At 37.4% G+C, this 23,229-nt stretch overlaps 1 protein-coding gene across 3 annotated transcripts in view; it reads right to left on the reverse strand.

Annotated features, from left to right (window-relative positions):
* Window positions 1–23,229, reverse strand: part of TMPRSS11A (transmembrane serine protease 11A) — a 46,874-nt gene extending 23,645 nt beyond the window's left edge. For 2 of the 3 annotated variants that reach the window (XR_008717179.1, XR_008717178.1), the window contains exons 1-4: window positions 23,147–23,229; window positions 17,350–17,471; window positions 15,314–15,432; window positions 6,060–6,118 (exon numbers count right to left, since the gene is read on the reverse strand). Coding sequence is in view for 1 of the 3 variants with exons in the window: in XM_055588701.1 (XP_055444676.1) it covers window positions 14,674–14,678; window positions 15,310–15,432; window positions 17,350–17,471; window positions 23,147–23,205 (309 nt within the window). In the remaining 2 variants the exon portion in view is untranslated. Of the gene's footprint in view, window positions 1–6,059; window positions 6,119–14,673; window positions 14,679–15,309; window positions 15,433–17,349; window positions 17,472–23,146 lie in introns of all 3 variants that reach the window. The other variant, XM_055588701.1, reaches the window with a different exon arrangement.

Consider the following 23,229-nt stretch of genomic DNA (forward strand, 5'->3'; position numbering starts at 1 on the left):
GACCAATATTAAAAGGAATAAAAGTAAATTTCTTTAGGCATTTAAAGAAGTCTGGTTTGTAGTTATCCTCTGAAATTCTACCCACAGTAGATCCCTTGGCTGTTTGTGACTTGTTGGTAAAAGTATTGGATTAAGTTTTTGACTCCAGATGACATCATTCATCTGGCAAAGCGCCTACTGAGAAGAATATCCATCCCCAGCATCCATTCCATCTTTGAATAGTTCAGGTGTCTGGGAAGGCAAGCGATAAAAGAATAACACAGGAAGAATCTAGGTAGAAGTAACTTTTGTAATCACAGAAATATAAAAGTTTCTTCTCTATAGTTCAAATTCCAGGACCTGTCCCTGTAAAGTCTCATTGGTTGGGTCTGGGGTGAAGCCCAGAATTTTATGTGATCCATATAGCCTGGTCTGGTGTGAAGCCCAAAATCTTAAGGTGATCCATGTAGCCAGGAAAACAGTTTGAGAAATACTGGGGCACAGAGACTGGCTAAGAAGTTCCTACGCCAAAGGAATTTAAAACAGGGGAAATCAGAGAAAACATGAATGTAAACTTTATTACTGAATAGAGTTTATATATGAACCTGCTTTCTAAAGATCCCCTAAAAACGTTTCCCTGGCAGATTAAGGCCTCTTTCATCAAATAATCTGCCAACACTTTAGCATTCTAATTCTGAATTCTCAGAAGTTTCAAAGGACACTTTTTTTAAAGCTGTGTGCCAACTTGTTATAAATTTATTATTTGCATAACTTAATAGATTTAGTGATTTATAAATCTATCTTTCTCACTTTTGGGGGCATTTGCAGAGTTTTGTGATTGGAGTTAGTCTCCTAATATTGAACAAAAGACCCTCTTTCAGGGAAGTACCTGTTTATATATGATGATTTTGAAATACTGGAAATTGAACTGAGATTAAGTTATAAGAGGGCAATTGAAGTTTAGTTGTGTGTTTAATGAAAGAGTTAGGGAGAGTCTTTCAACTCAAACAAATAGACACACCCAGCCATTGAGCTCTCATTCCCAAACTAACTCTGTTCACACATGTAGCCTGTCTTTCATTTTAGATGCTTTCACCATCTGCCACTGATCCCCCCTGCCACCCATCAGCACCACCATTATCTTTCATGCTTGGGAGCACTGTTCTCAGTCATGGCTCTTGCTTCATTGTATGCTTGCCTTTCTCAGACTATTCCTTTGGTCTGTGGCTCTCTCTCTCATCCTGCTAGCTCTGCTTTTCTGAATCTCCTTCAAGGTCTATTTCAGATAAGACCTGCTTTGGGTTAATTCCTTAAACCTCAAAGTAATCTTTCCTTTTTCTCTCTTAATTATTCTTATCCCTCTTATATCTTTTAATATAGTTGCTTACGCAAATACATTATCTCCTCTGAAGGTGAAAATCGCTCAGTCGTGTCCAACTCTTTCAACCTCATGGACTATACTGTGCATGAAATTCTCCAGGCCAGAATACTGGAGTGGGTAGGCTTTCCCTTATCCAGGAGATTTTCCCAACCCAGGGATCAAACCCAGGTCTCCTGCTTGCAGGCAAATTCTTTACCAGCTGAGCCACAAGGAAAGACCTCTACTAAACTGCAAACTCTTTATGGATAGGGACAATCAGTCTTTTCATACTCTACAATATGTAGGAATGTAGCATGGTTTTTTGAATGGATTAATAAAAGAAAGTGAAAATTCATTAGAAAGCCTTGCATTTACCTTGCATTTGGATCAAACCTGGTGGCTCAGTGGTAAGAATCTGCCTGCAAAGCAGGTGAATCTGTAGATTCAATTGCGGGTTCAATCCTTGGGTTGGAAAGATCCTCTGGAGAAGGAAATGGCAACCCACTCCAGTATTCTTCCCTGGAAAATTCCATGGGCAGAGGAGCCTGGTGGGCTACAGTCCATGGGGTCACAAAAGAGTCAGAGACGACCTAGCAACTAAACAACAATATTGCTTGCATTTATTTACCAAGAAGTTTTTACTAGCATTTTTAATGAGATTTAGCCAGGTTGAGATCAATACTCCTAGAGAAAAAATATAACTGCCCATAAATATTTGAGGAGAATTTTTTCTCCTAGTTGACTTTTTCAATAATTTGATTCCTGACGTGTACAAGCAATGTGTAATGATTACCCCTCTCCAAAGGCAGTCTACATTCTTTGCCCTTTAAAAATAAGGATGATAGTCTTGATAGTCCTTATTGAAATCCTTTAAGGTTGCTAAGCTATCTATATAAAATCCAGTCTTTTTCAAAATCCAAGATTTAAGACTTGTGAATGACTATCTTAAGCCTGTATGGAACATGACCAACTTGAGCACAGGTGGTGCTCACAGGATTTTAGAGACTTATTGGTCTCTTGGTCTCTTTAGCCCTCAAGGAACTAGAAAAAGAACAAACTAATCCCAAGGATAGCAGAAGGAAAGAAGTATCAAAAATCAGAACAGAAATAAATAAAATAAAGATCATAAAAACAATAGAAAAGATCAGCAGAACTAAGCTGTGTTTTTGAAAGGATAAATAAATTGAAAAGCTTTAGTGATAATATCTAAAAGAGAGAAGGCTCAAATAAAAAATGAAAGAGTAGATGTTATAACACAGAAGTACAAAGGATCATAAAGACTACTGTGAACAGTTCAGTTCAGTTCAGCCATTCAGTTGTGTCCGACTCTTTGTGACTCCATAGACTGCAGCACACCAGCCTTCCTTGTCCATCACCAACTCCTGGAGCTTACTCAAACTGATGTCTAGTGAGCCGGTGATGCCATGCAACCATCTCATCCACTGTCATCCCCTTCTCCTCCCACCTTCAATCTTTCCCAGCATCAGGGTCTTTTCCAGTGAGTCAGTTCTTTGCATCAGGTGGCCAAAGTATTGGAGTTTCAGATTCAGCATCAGTCCTTCCAATGAATATTCAGGACTGATTTCCTTTAGGATGGAATGGTTGGATCTCCTTGCAGTCCAAGGGACTCTCAGGAGTCTTCCCTGAAACCACAGTTCAAAAGCATCAATTCTTCAGTGCTCAGCTTTCTTTATAGTCCAATTCTCACATCCATACATGACTACTAAAGCCTTTTGACTAGATGGACCTTTGTTGGCAAAGTAATGTCTCTGCTTTGTAATATGCTATCTAGGTTGGTCATGGCTTTTCTTCTGAGGGGCAAGCGTCTTTTAATTTCATGGCTGAAGTCACCATCTGCAGTGATTTTGGAGCCCCCCAAAATAAAGTCTGTCACTGTTTCCATTTTTACCCCATCTATTTGCCATGAAGTGATTTGACTGGATGCCATGATCTTCGTTTTCTGAATGTTGAGCTTTAAGCTAACTTTTCACTCTCCTCTTTCACTTTCATCAAGAGTCTATTTAGTTCTTCTTCACTTTCTGCCATAACGGTGGTGTCATCTGCATAACTGAGGTTATTGATATTTCTCCCAGTAATCTTGATTCCAGCTTGTGCTTCATCCAGCCTGGCATTTCGTATGATGTACTCTGTATCAAGTTAAATAAGCAAGGTGACAATATACAGCCTTGACATACTCCTTTTCCTATTTGGAACCAGTCTGCTGGTCCACGTCCAGTTCTAACTGTTGCTTCTTGACCTGCATACAGATTTCTCAGGAGGCAGGTCAAGTGGTCTGGTATTCCCATCTCTTTAATAATTTTCCACTGTGAACAGTTATACACCAGCAAATTGGATAATCTAGAAGAAATGGATACATTCCTCGAAAAATACAGTGAAGACTGAATCATGAAGAAATAAAAAATCTGAGACCAATGATGAGTAAGGAGATAAAGCAGTAATAAAAAAGGAAAAGCCTTTTTCTCAAAAGGAAAAGTCCAGGACCTGATGGTTTCACTGGTGAATTTTACCAATCATTTAAATAAGAATTGATGACATGCCTTCTCAAACTCTTCCAAAAAATCAGAGAAGAAGGAACTCTCCCAAACTCAAATTGAGTGGCCAGCCTTACCTTGGTATCAAAGCCAGTAAGGATACTATGAGAAAAGAAAACTACAAATATTCCTGGTGCAAAAATTCTCAATGATGTATTAAACAAAATTCAACAGCATATTGGGAGGATAATACACCATACTTAAGTGAGACTTATCTCTGAGAAAAATTGATTAAACAGTCAATCCTAAGGGAAAGCAACCCTGAATACTGATTGGAAGGACTGATGGTGAGGCTGAAGCTCTAGTACTTTGGCCACCTGATGCGAACAACCAATTCATTGGAAAAGACCCTGATGCTAGGAAAGATTGAAAGCAAAAGGAGAAGAGGGTGGCAGAGGATGAGATGGTTGCATAGCATCATCTAGTCAATGGACAGGAACTTGGATGAATTCTAGGAAATGGTGAGAGACAGGAAAGCCTGGCATACTGTAGTCCATGGGGTCACAAAGAGTTGGACATGATTTAGTGACTTAACAACAACAATCTTTGGGATGCAAGGTTGGTTCAACATATGCAAAACAACAAATGTGACACAACACATCAATAGGATGAAAGGTGAAAATCATATGATCATCTCAGTAGATGCAGAAAAAGCATTTGAAAAAAAAAAAGGTTCTTTTAAGATAAAAACACTAAACAAACCACATGTAGAAGGAACATAACACAATAAAGGCCATATATGACAAAGGCTCAGCTTACACCAAACTCAACCATAAAAGACTGAAAACTTTCCTTCTATGATCAAGAGCTAGACAAGAATGGTGCCCATTCTTGCTACTCCTATTCACTGTGGTACTAGGAGTTCTAGCCAGAGGAAACAGGCAAGAAAAATAACAAAAGCATCAAAACCAGAAAAGAAGAAGTAGAATTGCCTTATTTGCAGATAATATAATTTTACATAGAAAATCTTAAAGATGCCACTGAGAAGCTATTGGAACTGGTCAGTGAATTCCACAAAGTTGCATACATATCAATGGAGAAATAAAACATATAGAATTCACATATAGAAATCAGTTTTGTTTCTATACACTAACAACAAAATATCTGTAGAATAAATATAACAGTCTCATTCATAATAGCATCAAAAACAATAAAATACCGTGGGATAAATTTAACCGAAGAGGTGAAAGATCTTAACACTAAAACTGCAAGACTTTGGTGAAAGGAACCCTTGCACACTCTTTTTGGGAATGTAAATTGATATAGCCACTCTGGAAAAAAGCATGGACATTCCTCAAAAAATTAAAAATAAACTACCATATGCGCCAGCAATCCTCAGTTCAGTTCAGTTCAGTTGCTCAGTCATGTCTGACTCTGCAACCCCATGGACCACAGCATACCAGGCCTCCCTGTCCATCACCAACTCCTGGAGTTTACCCAAACTCATGTCCACTGAGTTGGAGATGCCATCCAACCATCTCATCCTCTGTCGTCCCCTTCTCCTTCTGCCTTCAATCTTTCCTAGCATCCGGGTCTTTTCCAATGAGTCACCTCTTCACATCAGGTGGCCAAAGTATTGGAGTTTCAGCTTCAACATCAGTCCTTCCAATGAACACTCAGGACTGATCTCCTTTAGGATGGACTGGTTGGATCGACTTCTGGATATACATTCAAAGGAAATTAAAACAGGATCTCAAAGAGATATTTGCACTCCCATGTTCCTCACAGCATTATTTACAATAGCTAAGATATGGAAACAGCCTAACTGTTCATGAAAAAATAAATGGTTAAAGATATAGTTGACCCTTGAAAAATGTTGAGGCTAGGGATGCTGAACCTCTATGCAATTGAAAGTCCCCATAAAACAAATAGTTCACCCTACATATCCACAGTTCCCATATAAATGTTTTCTTTCTACTCATGGCTCTGCATCTATGGATTCCATCAACTATGGTTGAATCATGGAATCCTACTGAATTTACTAATGAAAAAAAATCTACATATAAGTGGGCCCTTGCAAATCAATCCTGCATTGTTCAAAGGTTAGCTGTACATTCTATAGCCATGAGAAAGAATGAAATTCTGCCATTTATGACAACATGGATGGATTTTAAGGGCATTACGCTATGTGAAATAAACAAAGACAAATACTTTACTATGTTACTTACATGTGGAATCTAAAAAGTTGAACTCATAGAAACAGGTAGCAGAACGGTAGTTACCAAGGCTAGAGGATGGGGAAAATATGGAAATATTGAAAGCTTCTGGTTATAAAATGAATATGCTCTGGAATCTCATGTACATTGTAGTGATCATACTTAACAACATTGTGTTATATATCCTAAAGCTGCTAAGAGAGTAGATCTTAAATGTTCTCACCCAAAAAAGGAAATAACTATGTGATATGATGGAGATGTTACAGTGGTAATCATTTTGCAATGTAAGTGTATCATATCATCAAATTTCACACCTTAAACTTACACAATGTTATATGTCAATTATATCTTAATAAAGCTGAAAAAATTGATACAAGAAAATGAAGAAACTGAAGATGAAGACATCTTTATATAATTAGTAATGTTATCCCAATGTGTTGGCTGAGTAAAAGTGATCTAATCCAACACATAGATTTATAATATATATGGATTTAAAAATTAAATGGGAGAAGAACTGATGTAGAATTGAACTTTCTATTATAGTTGAGTCCCTTCCTGACAAGTAGAAAAATGTAGTGGACAGAGCACATGTTAGAGTTAACCTATATCCTCCAAATCTCACCTACATGATTTACAAACTGTGGACTTTAGCTTCAGGAGCTTAATTCTCTTATCATAAAGTGTGAATAACAATGCCTCCTTTGCAATGTTTTATTGAAGATCAGACATGAAATATACAATTACCTTTTTTCTTTCAGAATTCAAATTAAACACACTGAAGGCAGAGGTTGTGATATACTTTTCTTCTATTAGTCATTCCTAATCTTCAATTACAAAATGAATGTGAGTTTGAGCTCCCAAGTAAGAATTCAGTTACATTCTTCATCCAATTTTTCTGAACCTCTGAACACGGAGCTTTTGTTGTTGTTGTTGTTCTTGTTTTTAAATACTCGCTGCTTATTTTCTTCTCTAGACTTTCAAGTTCAATCACTCCTTTCAGAAGAGGACCATAGCCCTACACCAGGGATTGGGCCTCTTACTCCTATTACCTTATGCAACTCCAAACTTTAGATAGCCTAATACCTTTGCTAAATTTTTTACTTTGACCCGGTTGCCTTTCCTCAAGAGGAGAGCATCCTGCTTCAGTGAGCCAAGTCTCTCACTGGTTCTTCAAATCCTTTATAGAGTGTTCTTAAACTATATTATCTCCTTACATCACTTTCTGTTTCCAAGTTCTTTGTCTCTGCAACTCTAGACACATAATCTCAAGGATAGTTTGAGAATCATTTTAGGCCCTGTTTCTGGTGTTCCTGGGCACAAAGAAGATAAAATTTAGAACTACTTTGGGTACAGGAGTCATTTGTTTTTTTTTTTTTTTGGAGACAACCCTAAGAAAGTTTCTAACCGGTACCATTGTCAATTCAGATGGTGGTCACATAGTTAGGGCAAAAATATGCATATAGCTCATAGTTGGTCCTCTGTATCCCTGGTTCTGCATCTGTGAATTCAACCAACCACTAATCATGCAGCACTATAGCATGTATTTATTTTAAAAATCTGCATATAAGTGGGCCTGTGCAGTTCAAACCCATGTTGTTCAAGGGTCAACTGTAATTGAAAGAGAAAAATATAACACGGATAATTACTTGATTTCTGGTGTTTTGTGGGATGGTAGATAGGAAATAAAATCATGCAGATGATTCTTACAGATGACAAAAATTTATTAAGAAAATGTAATGTCAAATCCTAACTACATTGCTTACTAGCTGAATGATCTTGGGTAAATTAACTTTGATACCTTGATTTCCTCATCTATAAAACTGTGATAATAATTGTACTTACTTAATAAGTTTGTTTTTGAGGATTAACTAAAATAATACAGATACAGTGGTTAAGGTGCTAAGCTAATTGAGAGCTTGGCATTCAACACATGTTAACTAATGTTATTGTTAGAATGTTACAAGTTTTTCATTTTCACATTTGTAATGATGCTGTACTTTAAAAATATTTATGAAATATATTTCTTCAAAAGAAGTGCTCCCTTAATCAGTGATCCTATTCAAATTTATAATAATAATGAAAAAGACCTACTTATTTGGGAATATCATAGTGTCTGGTTACTGGAGTCTTATCCGAAGAATAATATGAAAGATGAGATATGTCCTTGCTGCTATCTAGTAACTGGAATGGATTTTAGTAGAATCTGAGCATGAACTCATTTCAGTTTTGCATCTCCATTTCCATTCAAATCAGTAAATCCCCAAATATGAGGAAGAACAAGTTCTACAACCTGTCTTTCTTGGCTGTCTAATTAGCACTCACATAGATCAGAGAGAAAAATCTGGTTTATTCATTGGGAGTTAGCAACAATACACAGGGTGGCTCTGGATGAGGCCTGAACACTTCCTGGAATTCTCCTAAAGGTAAATTCATGGGGAGTGAAAGGAAAGGGACACCATCTAACTTAAACAGGGCTAAAATAATACACAGCCTTTCTTGACCATGTGAACCCTAGTTGATCCTCTTCTTTGAAGTTCTTCTGCACTTGTTGTCCTCAGTGTACAATTTAGTCCTTAATTATATCATGTCATGCTGTTCAGCTTAATGTGTGTTACCGTCATCACTCCAAAGAGATGGAAAGGAGTTTAAAGAGGTGGATTGTGTTTCTTTTACTGTAAGACTCAGGAGCTAAGAATTGTCATGAGCTGAATAATCATATATTTCATAGATTGTTTAGTTAGTTACATTGAAAAAACTAGCTCACTACCTAGGTTCCTACCTAACATCACATTCAAAGGTGGACTTAAGATGCATTTAAAAACCTTCTGTTAAAGGTAAAAGTATAAGTTTAATAGAATGAAAATATGGTAAAATAATTTTATGACTTAAAAAGGAAATAAATTCTCTTAAAAACTTATGGGCAGACAAAACTGGTAAATATGATTACTTTAAAATTATGGACTTCTGTTTTCTGAAGGACAATATGGCTCAAATTAATAAAAAATGGAATGGATAAGTGCAATGTCTACTACAAAAAACTGTTCCCATGTACAAAACATAAGAAAATCTTGCAAAGCAAGATTTTAATAATTTAATAAAACAGCTATAATAGAAAAATAGGCAAACAATAAGAACAGTTTTTAAAATGTATTTATTTTTAATTGGAGGACACTTGCTTTACAATGTTTTGTTGGTTTCTGCCATATATCAACATGAATCAGCCATAGATATACATATGTCCTCTCCCTCTTGAACCTCCCTCCCATCTCCCACCCCAACCCACCCCTCTATGTTGTCACAGAGAACCAGGCTTAGCTCCCTGCTCATTAGCAACTTTCCATTAGCTATCTATTTTCCACATGGTAATGTATGTGTTTCAATGCTACTCTCTTACTTTGTCCCACCTTCTCCTTCCCCTGCTGTGTCCATAAGTCTATTCTTTATATATGAGTCTCTATTCCTGCCCTGTGAATAGGTTTATCCATGCCATTTTCTAGATGCCATATATATGTATTAATATATGATATTTGTCTGTCTCTTTCTGAGTAACTTCACTCTGTATAAGTAGCTCTAGGTTCATCCACCTTACTAGAACTGACTCAAATTCGAAGAACTGGCAGTTTTTAGAAACAGAAGTCTGAAAAGCTAACAAGTATATGGCAGTGATGCACAATTGATATATGCAATAGAAAAATGCAAATTAAACTATGAATAAGATACACTTTTAATGCCTATTCCACTGGCAGTAATTAGAAAGCCAGATGTTACCAAGTGTTGACAAAGATAAGGGGACATAGGAATCCTCATGCACTACAGATGGGAGTGCACACTAATTCAGCCATTTTGAAGAGCAATCCAGCATCAATTAGTTGGATTAAGTGTATGCACACCCAATGAGCCAGTAATTCTGCTTCCAGAAGAACTGGAATGGATCCATAAAGGGCTAAGTAGGATGATGTTTAGTTCAGTCTTTCTTGAGATGATAGACAAGAGATCATTATTACAGATATACACTTGTTGTTTAGTTGCTAAGTCATGTCTGACTTTTTGCAACCCCATGGACTGTAGCCCACCAGACTTCAATCTCCATGGAATTTTTTCCCAGTCAAGAGTACTGGAGTAGGTTGCCATTTCCTTCTTCAGAAGATCTTCCGGACTCAAAGATCGAACCCACATTTCCTCCATTGTGGATTTTAGTGACTGTAATTATAGAGTTCAGATTCCAAAGAAAACAAGGTTTTATTGGTGGTGGTGTTTAGTCACTAGGTCATGTCTGATTCTTTGCAATCACATTGACTGTAGCCTGCCAGGCTCCTCTGTCCATGGGGATTTACCAGACGAAATACTGGAGTGGATTACCATTTCCTTCTCCAAGATATACACTATAACTCATTATATAGGAGTTAATAGAAATGATTTAAATGTACATTTATCAATATGGATAGAGTTAAAAAAAAACAGATCTGGGTAAAAAAGTATTAAATAAAAATGATGCAAAGGTCAAATATTTGCTTCCTGCCCAATTCATAGAAGCCCCCTTGTGGCTCAGATGGTAAAGAGTTCTGCTTGCAATGCAGGAGACCTGGGTTCGATCCCTAGGTTGGCAAGATCCCCTGGAGAAGAAAATGGCAACCCACTCCAGTAATCTTGCCTGGAAAATCCCATGGATGGAGGAACCTGGCAGGTATAGTCCATGGGGTCGCAGAGTCAGACATGACTGAGCGACTTCACTTTCACTTTTCAATTCATATGTTGAAGTTCTAACCCACAACATGAAGGTCTTAGAAGGTGGGGCCAGTAAGTGATATTGGAGAAAAGATGGCAGAATAGAATGATGTAGTTCACCTGCTCTCACAAAAACACCAAAATCACAACTAACTGCTGAATAGGCATCCACAAAAAGAGTAGAATCTATCAGAAAAAAATATTCTACATGCAAAGACAAAGAAAACATATCACAAGATGCTAGAAGGAGCACAATTACTAATAATCAAACCCCATACTGGCTGGGTGGGCTTCTCACAAACTGAAAAATAAATACATTGCAGAAGTTCTCCAATAGGAGTGAAAGTTTTGAGTCCCACATTAGGCTCTGGGGTTCTGGCATTGAGAGGGGGAGGCCCCAGAGCATTTGTCTTTGAAGGCCAGCAGGGCTTGAGTGCAGGGTCTCCGCAGGACTTGAGGAAATACAGACTCTACTCTGGGATAGTCCACATAAATTTTCATATGCACTGGGACCCAGGGCAAAGCAGTGACTCCATAGGAGCCCATAGATCTACCAGCAAGTCTTACAGAGTCTCTTGGGGAGCCAAGGATCAGGTGTGGGCCCACTGGCAGGGCAAGGACTTTGATGATGGAGGCCCTAAGGAATATTCCTTGGTGTGTGCTCCAGGGGTGGCCATTTTTGTATGGAGACCTGGCCTCACCCAACAGTCTGTAGACTCCAGTGCTGGAATACTTCAGACCAAACAACCAACAGGGTGGGATCACAGCCCCATCCATCAATAGATGGGCTTCCTAAAGCTTTCCAGAGCCCACAGCCACATCTAAAGATTGACAGTAACACAATGATTGTGGGGCACTTTTATACCCCACTTACATCAGTGGACAGAGCATCCAGGCTGAAAATCAATAAGGAAGCACAGGTCTTAAATGATGCATTAGGACAAATGGACCTAAATGACGTTTATAGAGCATTCTGTCTGAAAACAGCAGAATACACATGCTTCTCAGGTGCACATGGACCATTCTCCAGGATAAATCACATGCTGGGTCACAAGGCAAGCTTTGGTAAATTTAAGAAGATTGAAATCACATCAAGTATCATTTCCAACCACAACAGTATGAGATTAGAAATGGATCATGGCAACCCACTCCAGTATTCTTGCCTGGAGAATCCCATGGACAGAGGAGCCTGGTGGGCTATGGTTCATAGTGTTGCAAACAGTCAGACATGACTGAAGTGACTTAGCATGCACATAAGAAAAAAACTAAACATTACAAACACATGGAGGCTAAACAATATGTTACTAAACATATTGGGGAAGTTCAATACAATATTACCTCAGGAAATAAGAATCTCAAACAACCTAACTCTACACCAAGGCAACTGGAGAAAGAAGAATAAGCAAAACCCAAAGTCAGTAGAAGGAAAGAAATCATAAAAATCAGAGTAGAAATAGAGAAGAAGAAAACAAAAGATCAATGAAACTAAAAGCTTGTCCTTTGAAAAGACAGAAGTAACTGATTAACCTTTAGCCAGACTTATCAAGACAAAAAAGGAGAGGGTTTAAATCAATAAAACTAGAAATATAAAAGAAGTTACACAGACACAAAAATACAAAGGATCATAAAGAGACTACTACAAGCAACTATATGCCAATAAAATGGACAACCTAGAAGAAATGGACAAATACTGAGAAAGGTACAGCTTTATAAGACCAAACCAGAAAGAAACAGAAAATATGAACAGACTAATTACAAGTACTGAAATTTAAACTATGATTAAAAAACTCCCAACACACAAAGTCCAGGACCAGATGACTTCATTGGTGAATTTTATCAAATATTTAGAGAAGATTTAACACTTATTCTTCTGAAACTATTCCAAAATTTGCAGAGGAATGAATACTCCCAAACTCATTCTTTGAGACTAGCATCACCCTGATACCAGAACCAAAGATAAATTAAAAAAAAATAAAATTACAGACTATCATCACTGATGAATATAGATATAGAAATCCTCAACAAAATGCTAGCAAATTGAATCTAAGAATATATTAAAAGGATCATACACCATTATTTCATGCAGCCATGAAATTAAAAGATGTTTGTTCCTTGGAAGAAAAGCTATGACCAACCTAGATAGCATATTAAAAAAAAAAAAAACAACCTCTCCAGATAGTGGGCATAGAGGGAACTTAACATAATAAAGACCATGTACAGGAGGTGGCTTTCTTTCTGGTGACTCAGATAGTAAAGAGTCAGCCTGAAATGCAGAAAACCAGGATTCTATCCCTGGGTCAGGAAGATCCCCTGGAGAAGGGAATGGCAACCCACTCCAGCATTCTTGTCTGAAGAATGCCATGAACAGAGGAGCCTGGTGGGCTACAATCCATGGGGTCAGATAGAGTTGGACACAACTGAACAATTAACACTTTCATAGGAGGTGGGGCCTTTAGGAGGTGATTAGGTCATGAGTTGGATTAGTGCCTTGTAGAAGACATCCCAGAGACCTCTAGCCTCCCTGCTCTCCACCATGTAAGGATACACCAAGAAGTCTGAAGTCTGCAATCTGCAAGATAGTCCTTTCCAGTACCTGAGCATGTTAGTGTCTGGACTTCAGTCTTCTCACAGCCTCCATTACTGTGAGAAATAAATTTCTGTTGTTTGTAAGCCACTCAAACTATGGTGCTTTTTAATAGCAGTCCAAACTGACTAAAACAAGGAATTTATAACACAAAGAATAAAGTAAAAACATGAGCTATACACAAAACAAAAACTGTACTTTTGTAAGAACTATTACAAACAAAAGAATATATGTGAAGTATATTATGGTTGCCTGCAAAGGGAGGTGAATGAGAATAAAGGAGAAGAAATAAATAGTAGCAACTGGAGAAGGAGGGCTTCCTAATACAGGAGACGCAGGAGACATGAGTTCAACCTTGAGGTCTGGAAGATCACCTGGGAAGGAAATGCTTGCCTGGAAAATCCCATGGACAGAGGAACCTGGAGGGCCACAGTCCATGGGGCTGCAGAGTCAGACTTGACTGAACACACACGCAAACTCAAAAAACAACAACAACAACAACAACAACTAGATAAGGGACTTGCATGCTCTCATGATGGTAATGTGTTATCACCTAACAACATTTGTATCTGAAGTTCTTTCACATCTACAAATGTATGCTTTACTGAAGCTTCAAAGTCCACTTTCTAACACTTATAGATGAACCTGTATAAGTGTATTTCTTATACTTTCTTTGAAAAGATCTACTGCATTCCTCTCCATTTACTTCAGTAGAAACAATGTCAGCCTAAAGCAACACCAACAATGTTGGCTGTAAAACAAATTTAAAATTTTCCTGATAAATTATAAATATTTCTCAATGTTCAAAGAAATTGTGTGTCTTTTTAACTAAGATTAATTAATTATTAGTACATTCACATTGAGGAGGTTTTGTGGAGTCACTCAGGGTCAGAAGAAGAAAAGGGGTACTGGGGTAATATAACCAAGTTTTTTCTGGCATTCCTCAAGAAATTATTGCTAAAGCTAATTTTTAAGGTACTCTGAATATAGAAGAATGGAGGGTATATATCAATCTATAAATGTAATTATTGATTTGGGGAAATGAGACTGCAAGATAGAACATATGTGAATAACTTAATGAGAATTGAAAATATAACTTATAAACTGCATCAGTAATATTACTGTAAATATGTTGCAGCTGGGTATCCACATGGACAAAGATCAAATAGTGATATGAAAAAATGAAACTGGTTTGAGAAAGAAAGGAAATGTCTTGAATAAAAAAAGATTCTTTGACTAAAACAAACCAACATACCTGACATTTCCACTCTTTTAAAATAACTCTATGCTCTGTGGCTCCTTGTCAAGGAAGTTAACTTGACCTTAGTTTTTGAGTGAGGGTTCACATACATCATGAGCAGAGCTATTATACAAATGAGGTTACTTTTGGGGGGATGTAAAAGCTGTCCTGTATTTCAATTTTAACAAAGTTGTTGGCATTACATTTCAGTATTTCACAATATGTCTATGATTTCTATCTTAATTAGCATGTTTATGAGATAAAATGAACATTTATAATCCTCTTTCCTTTTTTCATTCTTAAAAAATAGTTTAAATCTTAAAATGTGGTCTAAAAAAAGGCATGTGGTTTTACATATAACCACTTCTGGTATGATTAAGCTTTTCATTTGGGTAATATTGTGGTAGAATGGAGGAGTGATGGACTGGGATACCTTGGCTTCTGTTCTCTCACTTTTAAGTGAGGTGGTTGAGTTCTATAAAGAGTGATTTATCAGAGTCACCCATTTGCCAGATTGTAGATCTCCTTAGTCTCCTCTCCCCACCCATCCATCCTATCAGACACCGACTTAGAGGGTCTGGAGTGGGGCCTTGGAATCTACAAGACGATAATGGTGCAAGTGGTCTTAAAATCATGTTTTAAGAAATAGTAGGGGAAACAGCTAACAAAAATTCCTTACACCTGCATTATTTTGTGATAGAATTTTATCTGACTTACCAGGTTTTCACTAATCTCCCGTAATTCCATAAACCCATATGGGCTGTTTTGTCTAGAATTACCGTTGCCTCGTAGATCTGAAATTTTAAAAGTGCCATGATAATACTCCATTTTCTGGTCTGTGATGAAAAGAAAAGTCATGAAATTAAGAGGTTTTGAGGAAAGATTTTGGGATCTAAGGCTCAACTATGATAGGGCCAATATGAAGTCTTGAATATATATCTGAGATTTTTTTTTTTTCAGCAGCTTTTAGTCCAGACTTTCTTTTTTATTTTTGACTGGTTTTATTTATTTATTTATTTTAATTTAAATTTATTTATTTTAATTGGAGGCTAATTACTTTGCAATATTGTATTGGTTTTGCCATACATCATACTTTATTTTTTTTTTTTTTTTTAATTTTATTTTATTTTTAAACTTTACATAACTGTATTAGATTTGCCAAATACTTTAGTTTAATAGTAAATACAATAAAAATAATGATTAATGCTCTATGTTAATAATAGTTGTTGTGGTTCAATCACCAAATCTAAGATTGGCATCACCTTCATTTTACAGATGAAGAAAGTGAGGCATGAGACATTGAATATCTTGCTCTGAGCTATACAACTAGTGAGTGGCTATCCAAGTTTAAACCCAGACAAGTGTAGCTCTAGAGGTGGCATATTTAATTACTATATTGCTTCTTGCTGAGGTGAAATGTATACCACCTTATACCCTACTGAAAGGAGAAGTAAATAAGTATATTTGTAAATTTTGATTTGTAGTGGAAGAACCAGGGACACTAAGAAAGATGTGAAAAGAAAGGCAAGGAAAAGATTGTCTGAGGCTGGAGGTGAGAACAGTGTATAATAGGAATGAATCAATCAGATCTCTGCTTGTCTCTCAGGAAAGGTAAGAAAACAGAGCAGTGAAGACTCCTGAGGAATGTGATAATCTTAGGAGTATGGTACTAGTGAGCAAGAAATCTACAGAGTTAAAGATAGAGAATGGAGCAATCACAGAACTACCTCTGTCCTTAGGGAGCCATGGATCTAGTTAAGAAAGGGAACCTCAGGATGGTCTGTCTCGGAGGGACGTCTCTGGACTCGGTAGCAATTTTATTGGCCCCTCCAATAGCTAATCTATATGGTCCATATTATAATTGAACATTATACTCATAGTAAAGGGACTTCTATGTGTTAAATAAACTGACCTGAGAATCTTTTGCCATTGGCGTAAACTACAGATATTATATGGGGCCCAGAACTATGTTTTTAGACGCCCTGTAAAGTTCCTAAAAGAATCTTCACTGTTCCACCAAGTCTGGGGAAGATGACAACAGATAAGTCCATTCCAGTAAAAACTAGTTGTTTTTATCACATACATCTGTGTGAGATTGACATGTGGGCATTTATCCAAAATGTTTTGCATTCTGCAGAGTAATGAAATATAAAGAGAATTCTGAAATGAATTTTTGTGGAATTATAAATATATCAGGTAATAGAAAAATAATCCCTGAATATTCTTTTTGAAAGAGTAAATTTTTTTTCTGTAAAAATAAGTAATCATATTACATCATACTTGTAGTTTATTAATCACTTCAAAATTCATTATCTCATTGGACATGTATTTTTTTTCCTCTAGAAATGCTAATAGAAAATGCTGAGTAAAAAAGCCAATTTTAATCACTAATTCATCAAAAATTTTCACTTGAATATACATGAATGATTAGAGTTTATTATGATTATTGGTAAATTTTAGGCAATTAATATTTTTATCTTTTGTGTAGACTCTCAAAAGAATACTAGATTGTGACCTCCAAGGAGGTGAGAAATTTATCTGCTTTGCTTAATGCTGTTTCTTGGTGCCCTGAAAAATACTCGGACATACTAGACAGTAGGTGATGAAATGATTGAATAAATTAAACAATTCAAAATGTGGACATTTACTAGTGAAAGTACATTATTTTTGGATGGAATTAAATTTACATATGTACAAATGAAGCTTTACAGAAAAAATGAATCAAACTGAGAGAAATCCATAATTTTACCTACCAGAGACTAAGAAGTGAACCAGAAGACCGATAGCCACAGCCACCGCTGTCAGTAACAATACAATGAGAAGGGCAATCATCCATGGGTTCAAACCTCTGCTTCGGGTGTCAAATACTCCCACTCTGCAAAAAGGAAAACTCACCAGTTACTCTCATGTTGCAATGGTTACAGGCTTTCTGGTTGTCCTTGGATAAGCATATATTGCTTTAGCCCACCTGACCTGCCTCTTGAGAAATTTGTATGCAGGTCAGGAAGCAATAGATAGAATAGGACATGGAACAACAGATTGGTTCCAAATAGGAAAAGGAGTACGTCAAGGCTGTATATTGTCACCCTGCTTATTTAACTTGTATGCAGAGTACATCATGAGAAACGCTGGGCTGGAAAAAGCACAAGCTGGAATCAAGATTGCTGGGAAATATATCAATAACCTCAGATATGCAGATGACACCATCCTTATGGCAGAAAGTGAAGAGGAACTAAAAAGCCTCTTGAAGAAGGTGAAAGAGGAGAGTGAAAAAGTTGGCTTAAAACTCAGCATTCAGAAAACGAAGATCATGGCATCTGGTCCCATCACTTCATGGGAAATAGATGGGGAAACAGTGGAAACAGTGTCAGACTTTATTTTTTGGGGCTCCAAAATCACTGCAGATGGTGACTGCAGCCATGAAATTAAAAGACGCTTACTCCTTGGAAGAAAAGTTATGACCAACCTAGATAGCATATTGAAAAGCAGAGACGTTACTTTGCCAACAAAGGTCTGTCTAGTTAAGGCTATGGTTTTTCCAGTGGTCATGTATGGATGTGAGAGTTGGACTGTTGAAGAAAGCTAAGTGCCAAAGAATCGATGCTTTTGAACTGTGGTGTTGGAGAAGACTCTTGAGAGTCCCTTGGACTGCAAGGAGATCCAACCAGTCCATCCTGAAGGAGATCAGCCCTGGGATTTCTTTGGAAGGAATGATGCTAAAGCTGAAACTCCAGTACTTTGGCCACCTCATGCGAAGAGTTGACTCATTGGAAAAGACTGATGCTGGGAGGGATTGGGGACAGGAGGAGAAGGGGACGACAGAGGATGAGATGGCTGGATGGCATCACTGACTAGATGGATGTGAGTCTGAGTGAACTCTGGGAGTTGGTGATGGACAGGGAGGCCTGGCGTCCTGTGATTCATGGGGTTGCAAAGAGTTGGACATGACTGAGCGACTGAACTGACTGACCGCAGCAAGAAGACAGTTGTCTTGAATTTATGTCAAGGTTGGGGTTTCCCAGGTTGTGCTAGTGGTAAAGGATCTGTCTGCTAATGCAGGAGATGTAAGAGAGGTGGGTTTGATTCCTGCATCAGAAAGATACCCTAGAGCAGGAAATGGCAACCCACTCCAGTATTCTTGCCTGGAAAATTCCATGGACAGAGGAGCCTGGTGGGCTACAGTCGATAGTGCCATAAAGAGTTGGACACGACTGAGTGACTGAGCACTTTTCAAGGGCACATTGACATTAAGGGAGGTATTAAGAAGATCAGGATCTGAGAATCCATGCTAGTGCTCCTGGCTTCTATTTCTAGAGGCATTGGATGGATTGCTGTGTTGGCCAGTCTTAGCATGTGGTACAAAGTAGTACCTATGCTTGAGAAAGAACTATTCCTTCTTTCTCTAATAGACTTTTTAAAAATCTCTTTATCTATCTATAGTTTTAAAGTTTACAAAGTGATTTCAAATCTATTGTTCTATTTACTTTTTATCTTTCATGTTTAACTATTATAAAAATTTTCGGATACAGAAATTTAGAAAAAATATTATACTAGAATATCCCTATATTCATCACATCATTTTATCAGTTGTTAACATTTTCCTATAATGGCTTTACTCATTTTTTTCTTCTGTATTTTAATGTAAAATACGAAATCATGATTTTTCATAATACCAAATCCATCGTCAGGTTTCCTTTTTTGTCCCTATTATATTTAGAGATGGTTTATACAAATCAAGGACCTCATAGTAGCATGGTTGTTATGTCTTTTAAGTCTTTTTTAATATTTGAGTATTGATCAGTTTTTAATTTTTAATGACATTGACTTGTTGAAGAGATCAAGCCAATTTTCCTTTAGAGTGACCAGCTTCTGGACTTGTCTGAATGTTTTCGTGTGATCTCATTTAATTTGTCATTTCTTGTGAATTTAAATTTAGATCTAAAATACTTGATTAGATTTAAATTCATTTGGCAAAATATTTCAAAAGTGATACTGTATATTTTATATTGCATCACCTCTGGATTAGAGGAAATTACCACAGTTTAGGAGGAAAAAAGTAAACCTTTGCTATTCCTCTGGATATGCTCAAGAATAGTGCTAATCACATTGTATTAACTTTATTTTCATGTATATTAACCTATACTTACCTATGAACTCCTCAATGTGTTGGGCTTCCCTGGTGGCTCAGATGGTAAAGAATCTGCCTGCCTGCGATCCGAAAGTCTACAAGCATTAAATGCTGGAGAGGGTGTGGAGAAAAGGGAACCCTCTTACACTGTTGGTGGGAATGCAAACTAGTACGGCCACTATGGAGAACAGTGTGGAGATTCCTTAAAAAACTGGAAATAGAACTGCCTTATGACCCAGAAATCCCACTGCTGGGCATACACACTGAGGAAACCAGAAGGGAAAGAGACACGTGTACCCCAATGTTCATCGCAGCACTGTTTATAATAGCCAGGACATGGAAGCAACCTAGATGTCCATCAGTAGATGAATGGATAAGAAAGCAGTGGTACATATACACAATGGAGTATTACTCAGCTATTAAAAATAATACATTTGAATCAGTTCTAATGAGGTGGATGAAACTGGAGCCTATTATACAGAGTGAAGTAAGCCAGAAAGAAAAACACCAATACAGTATACTAATGCATATAAATGGAATTTAGAAAGATGGTAACAATAACCCTGTATACGAGACAGCAAAAGAGACACTGATGTATAGAACAGTCTTTTGGACTCTGTAGGAGGGGGAGAGGGTGGGATGATTTGGGAGAATGGCATTGAAACATGTATAATATCATATATGAAATGAGTCACCGGTCCAGGTTTGATGCATGATACTGGTCCCAGGGCTGGTGCACTGGGATGACCCAGAGGGATGGTATGGGGAGGGAGGAGGGAGGAGGGTTCAGGATGGGGAACACGTGTATACCTGTGGCAGATTCATGTTGATATATGGCAAAACCAATACAATATTGTAAAGTTAAAAAATAAAATATATATTAAAAAAAAAAAGAGAAAAGAATCTGCCTGCAATGCAGGAAACCCAGGTTTGATCCCCAGGTGGGGAAGATCTCCTGGAGAAAGGAATGACTATCCACTCCAATATTCTTGCCTGGGGAATTCCATGGACAGAGGAGTCTGGTGGGCTACAGTCTGTGGGGTTGCAGAGTCAGACACACTTTCTGTGTGTTAGTTGCAGAGTAGCTAACACTTTCCTCAATGGGTTAAACTAGTCTTATTCATTTTTTTTTTATTATTAAGATCTAATAACGTATCTAGTACAAAGTGAAAATTTTATAAATCCATGAGAATCAGGCAGGTATTACATCAGCCTTACATATGAATTAAGTGAGGTTGAGAGAGAGGATATGGTATTTGTTAGAGTCAAGAGTCTTGAAAGGACATGTAACTCATTTTCTAGTGTTCCTTCTCTGCCATTTGCCATTGTAGTCAATTTATCCCTTTCATTAGTATTTATCTTTTTTTTGTGTGTGTATTGATAACCTAAATTCTTTGGGGGCAGAAGCTATTTTTCATGTTTTACAAAATTTAGTGCATTGATTTACTCTAAGTAGTAGATGTTGTTTAATCACTAAGCCATATTCAACTCTTTGCAACCCCATGGACTGTGTCTAGCCAGGCTCCTCTGTCCTTGGGATTTTCCAGGCAAGAATACTGGAGTGGGTTGCCATTTCCTTCTCCAGGGGATCTTCCTGACCTAGGGATCAAACTCGAGTCTCCAGCATTGCAAGCAGATTCTTTACCATGGAGCCACCAAGGAAGGCCACTCTAATAGACTTTTAAACAAATATTAATTGATTTACAGGAAGTCTTTTAAAATATATTTTCATATATAAATGCCAGCTTTATACAAACTATTTGGATCTAAATAGTTAAGGTGATAGTTTGGGCATAAAAATTACATTTAGCCAATAAACTTAGTAGAATTTGAGAGACCTGAATTCTGTTGGTTATGGAAAATACTGACAATGTACATTTGACTGATTAAAAAGAATCTAGACAACTCTCTGTGGAAAGCTCTTTCCACAAGAGCTAAGGTACCAGAACATAAAAACAACAGATAGAAGCTTCATGAGATATTAAATTATTTAGCCTCTTAGTTGACTTAAAATCTAAATTCAGAAATGAAGGATAACTTATAGACTATTTAGTACAATGCAGCACATTTTCTAGTTAAGGAAGCTGAGGCCTACAGATGATTAAGTGACTTCTTCAATTTAGAAGAACTAGCAATCATCTCAAACTCATGTCTTCTAACTTCAGGGACACTATTTTTTTTCTCAGTGCCATAGTAACACCCCCCCCCCCCATGCTGATTGCATTTTAATACTTAACTAGATTATTATAATATATATATATACACACACACATATATATGTAAAATCATATCGGATTTCCCTGGTGGATCAGATGGTAAAGAATCTGCCTGCAGTGCAGGAGACCCAGGTTTGATCCCCGAATGGGGAAGATCCCCTGGAGAAGGTCACAAAGAGTCAGTTCATTCTTCATTTATGATCATATATGATCATTTATTTTCTTAGAGAATCTTATCAGTGTATCTTCATTCAAGACTAAAAATAGGCCAAAGAGAAAGGCTAGATCTCAAGGAGATTCACAGACTTTCAAGTTTATCTTCCCATCATGACATAGTTCCTCTGAGTAGTACAAATGGAGAAAGTAGACACAGCAAGATCGCATCCCTGCCATCAGGAGTTATGCAGACTCACACTGTTACAGACTATGAGACAGTAGGCAGGAGAATGTTCAACACTCATTGACATGCTTCTTCAAGTGCCCTGGCAGTCACATCCACAAATCCCAAACAAGGAGCTGTGAACACTGGGGGGCAAATGGTAGCCAACAGACAGGGGTGATACATTGTCATTTAGAGCATGTCTCCTTTTTCAGAAAACCTCTGGGGTATGTATTGGGTGCACAATGCCAAACTGCAAAAGTTGCAGGATTCATAGGTTAAAGCCATAGCTACTTAATCCTATATGAATAAACTTCAACTCAATATCGACTTTGATGAATATGAAAAAGAAATGCATGAAAGCAAATATACATCATCAACCACCCATTATGAAGAGGTTCTGCTAGTGATTTGCATCATATCATTTCAGATTTGAAAAGAAATATACTTCATAAAGCCTTTTGGAATCTAGCCTGTTTGTAAGTAGAGATGCTTAAGCATGTTTTTTTACCTGCACCCATTAAACAAACACTGGTGTATTAATTTTCTGTTGCTGTAACAATTACCGTAAAGTTAGCAACTTAAAACAACAGTCACTTATTCACTCACAGTTCAGTACATGGCATGGCTGAGTTCTCTGCTCAGGATCTCGTAAAGGTGAAATTAAGCTGTTGTTTGGGACTGCAGTCTCATCTAATATTTGTGACCCTCCTCCAAGCTTACTTAGGTTTTAGGCAGAGCTCAGTTCCTTGACACTGAACCAGGATTCCTATTCCCTTGCTGACTGTGTAGTCAGAGGCCTCTCTTGGCTCCTAGAGGTTACCCACATTTTCGTCATGTAGCCCGCTCCATCTTCAAAGCCAGCTATGGGGAATCTTCCTCCCATCAAATCTCTCACATTCTGAATCTT

The sequence above is a fragment of the Bubalus kerabau genome, chromosome 7 (genome assembly GCF_029407905.1).
Source record: "Bubalus kerabau isolate K-KA32 ecotype Philippines breed swamp buffalo chromosome 7, PCC_UOA_SB_1v2, whole genome shotgun sequence".
NCBI classification, from domain to species: Eukaryota; Metazoa; Chordata; class Mammalia; order Artiodactyla; family Bovidae; genus Bubalus; species Bubalus kerabau.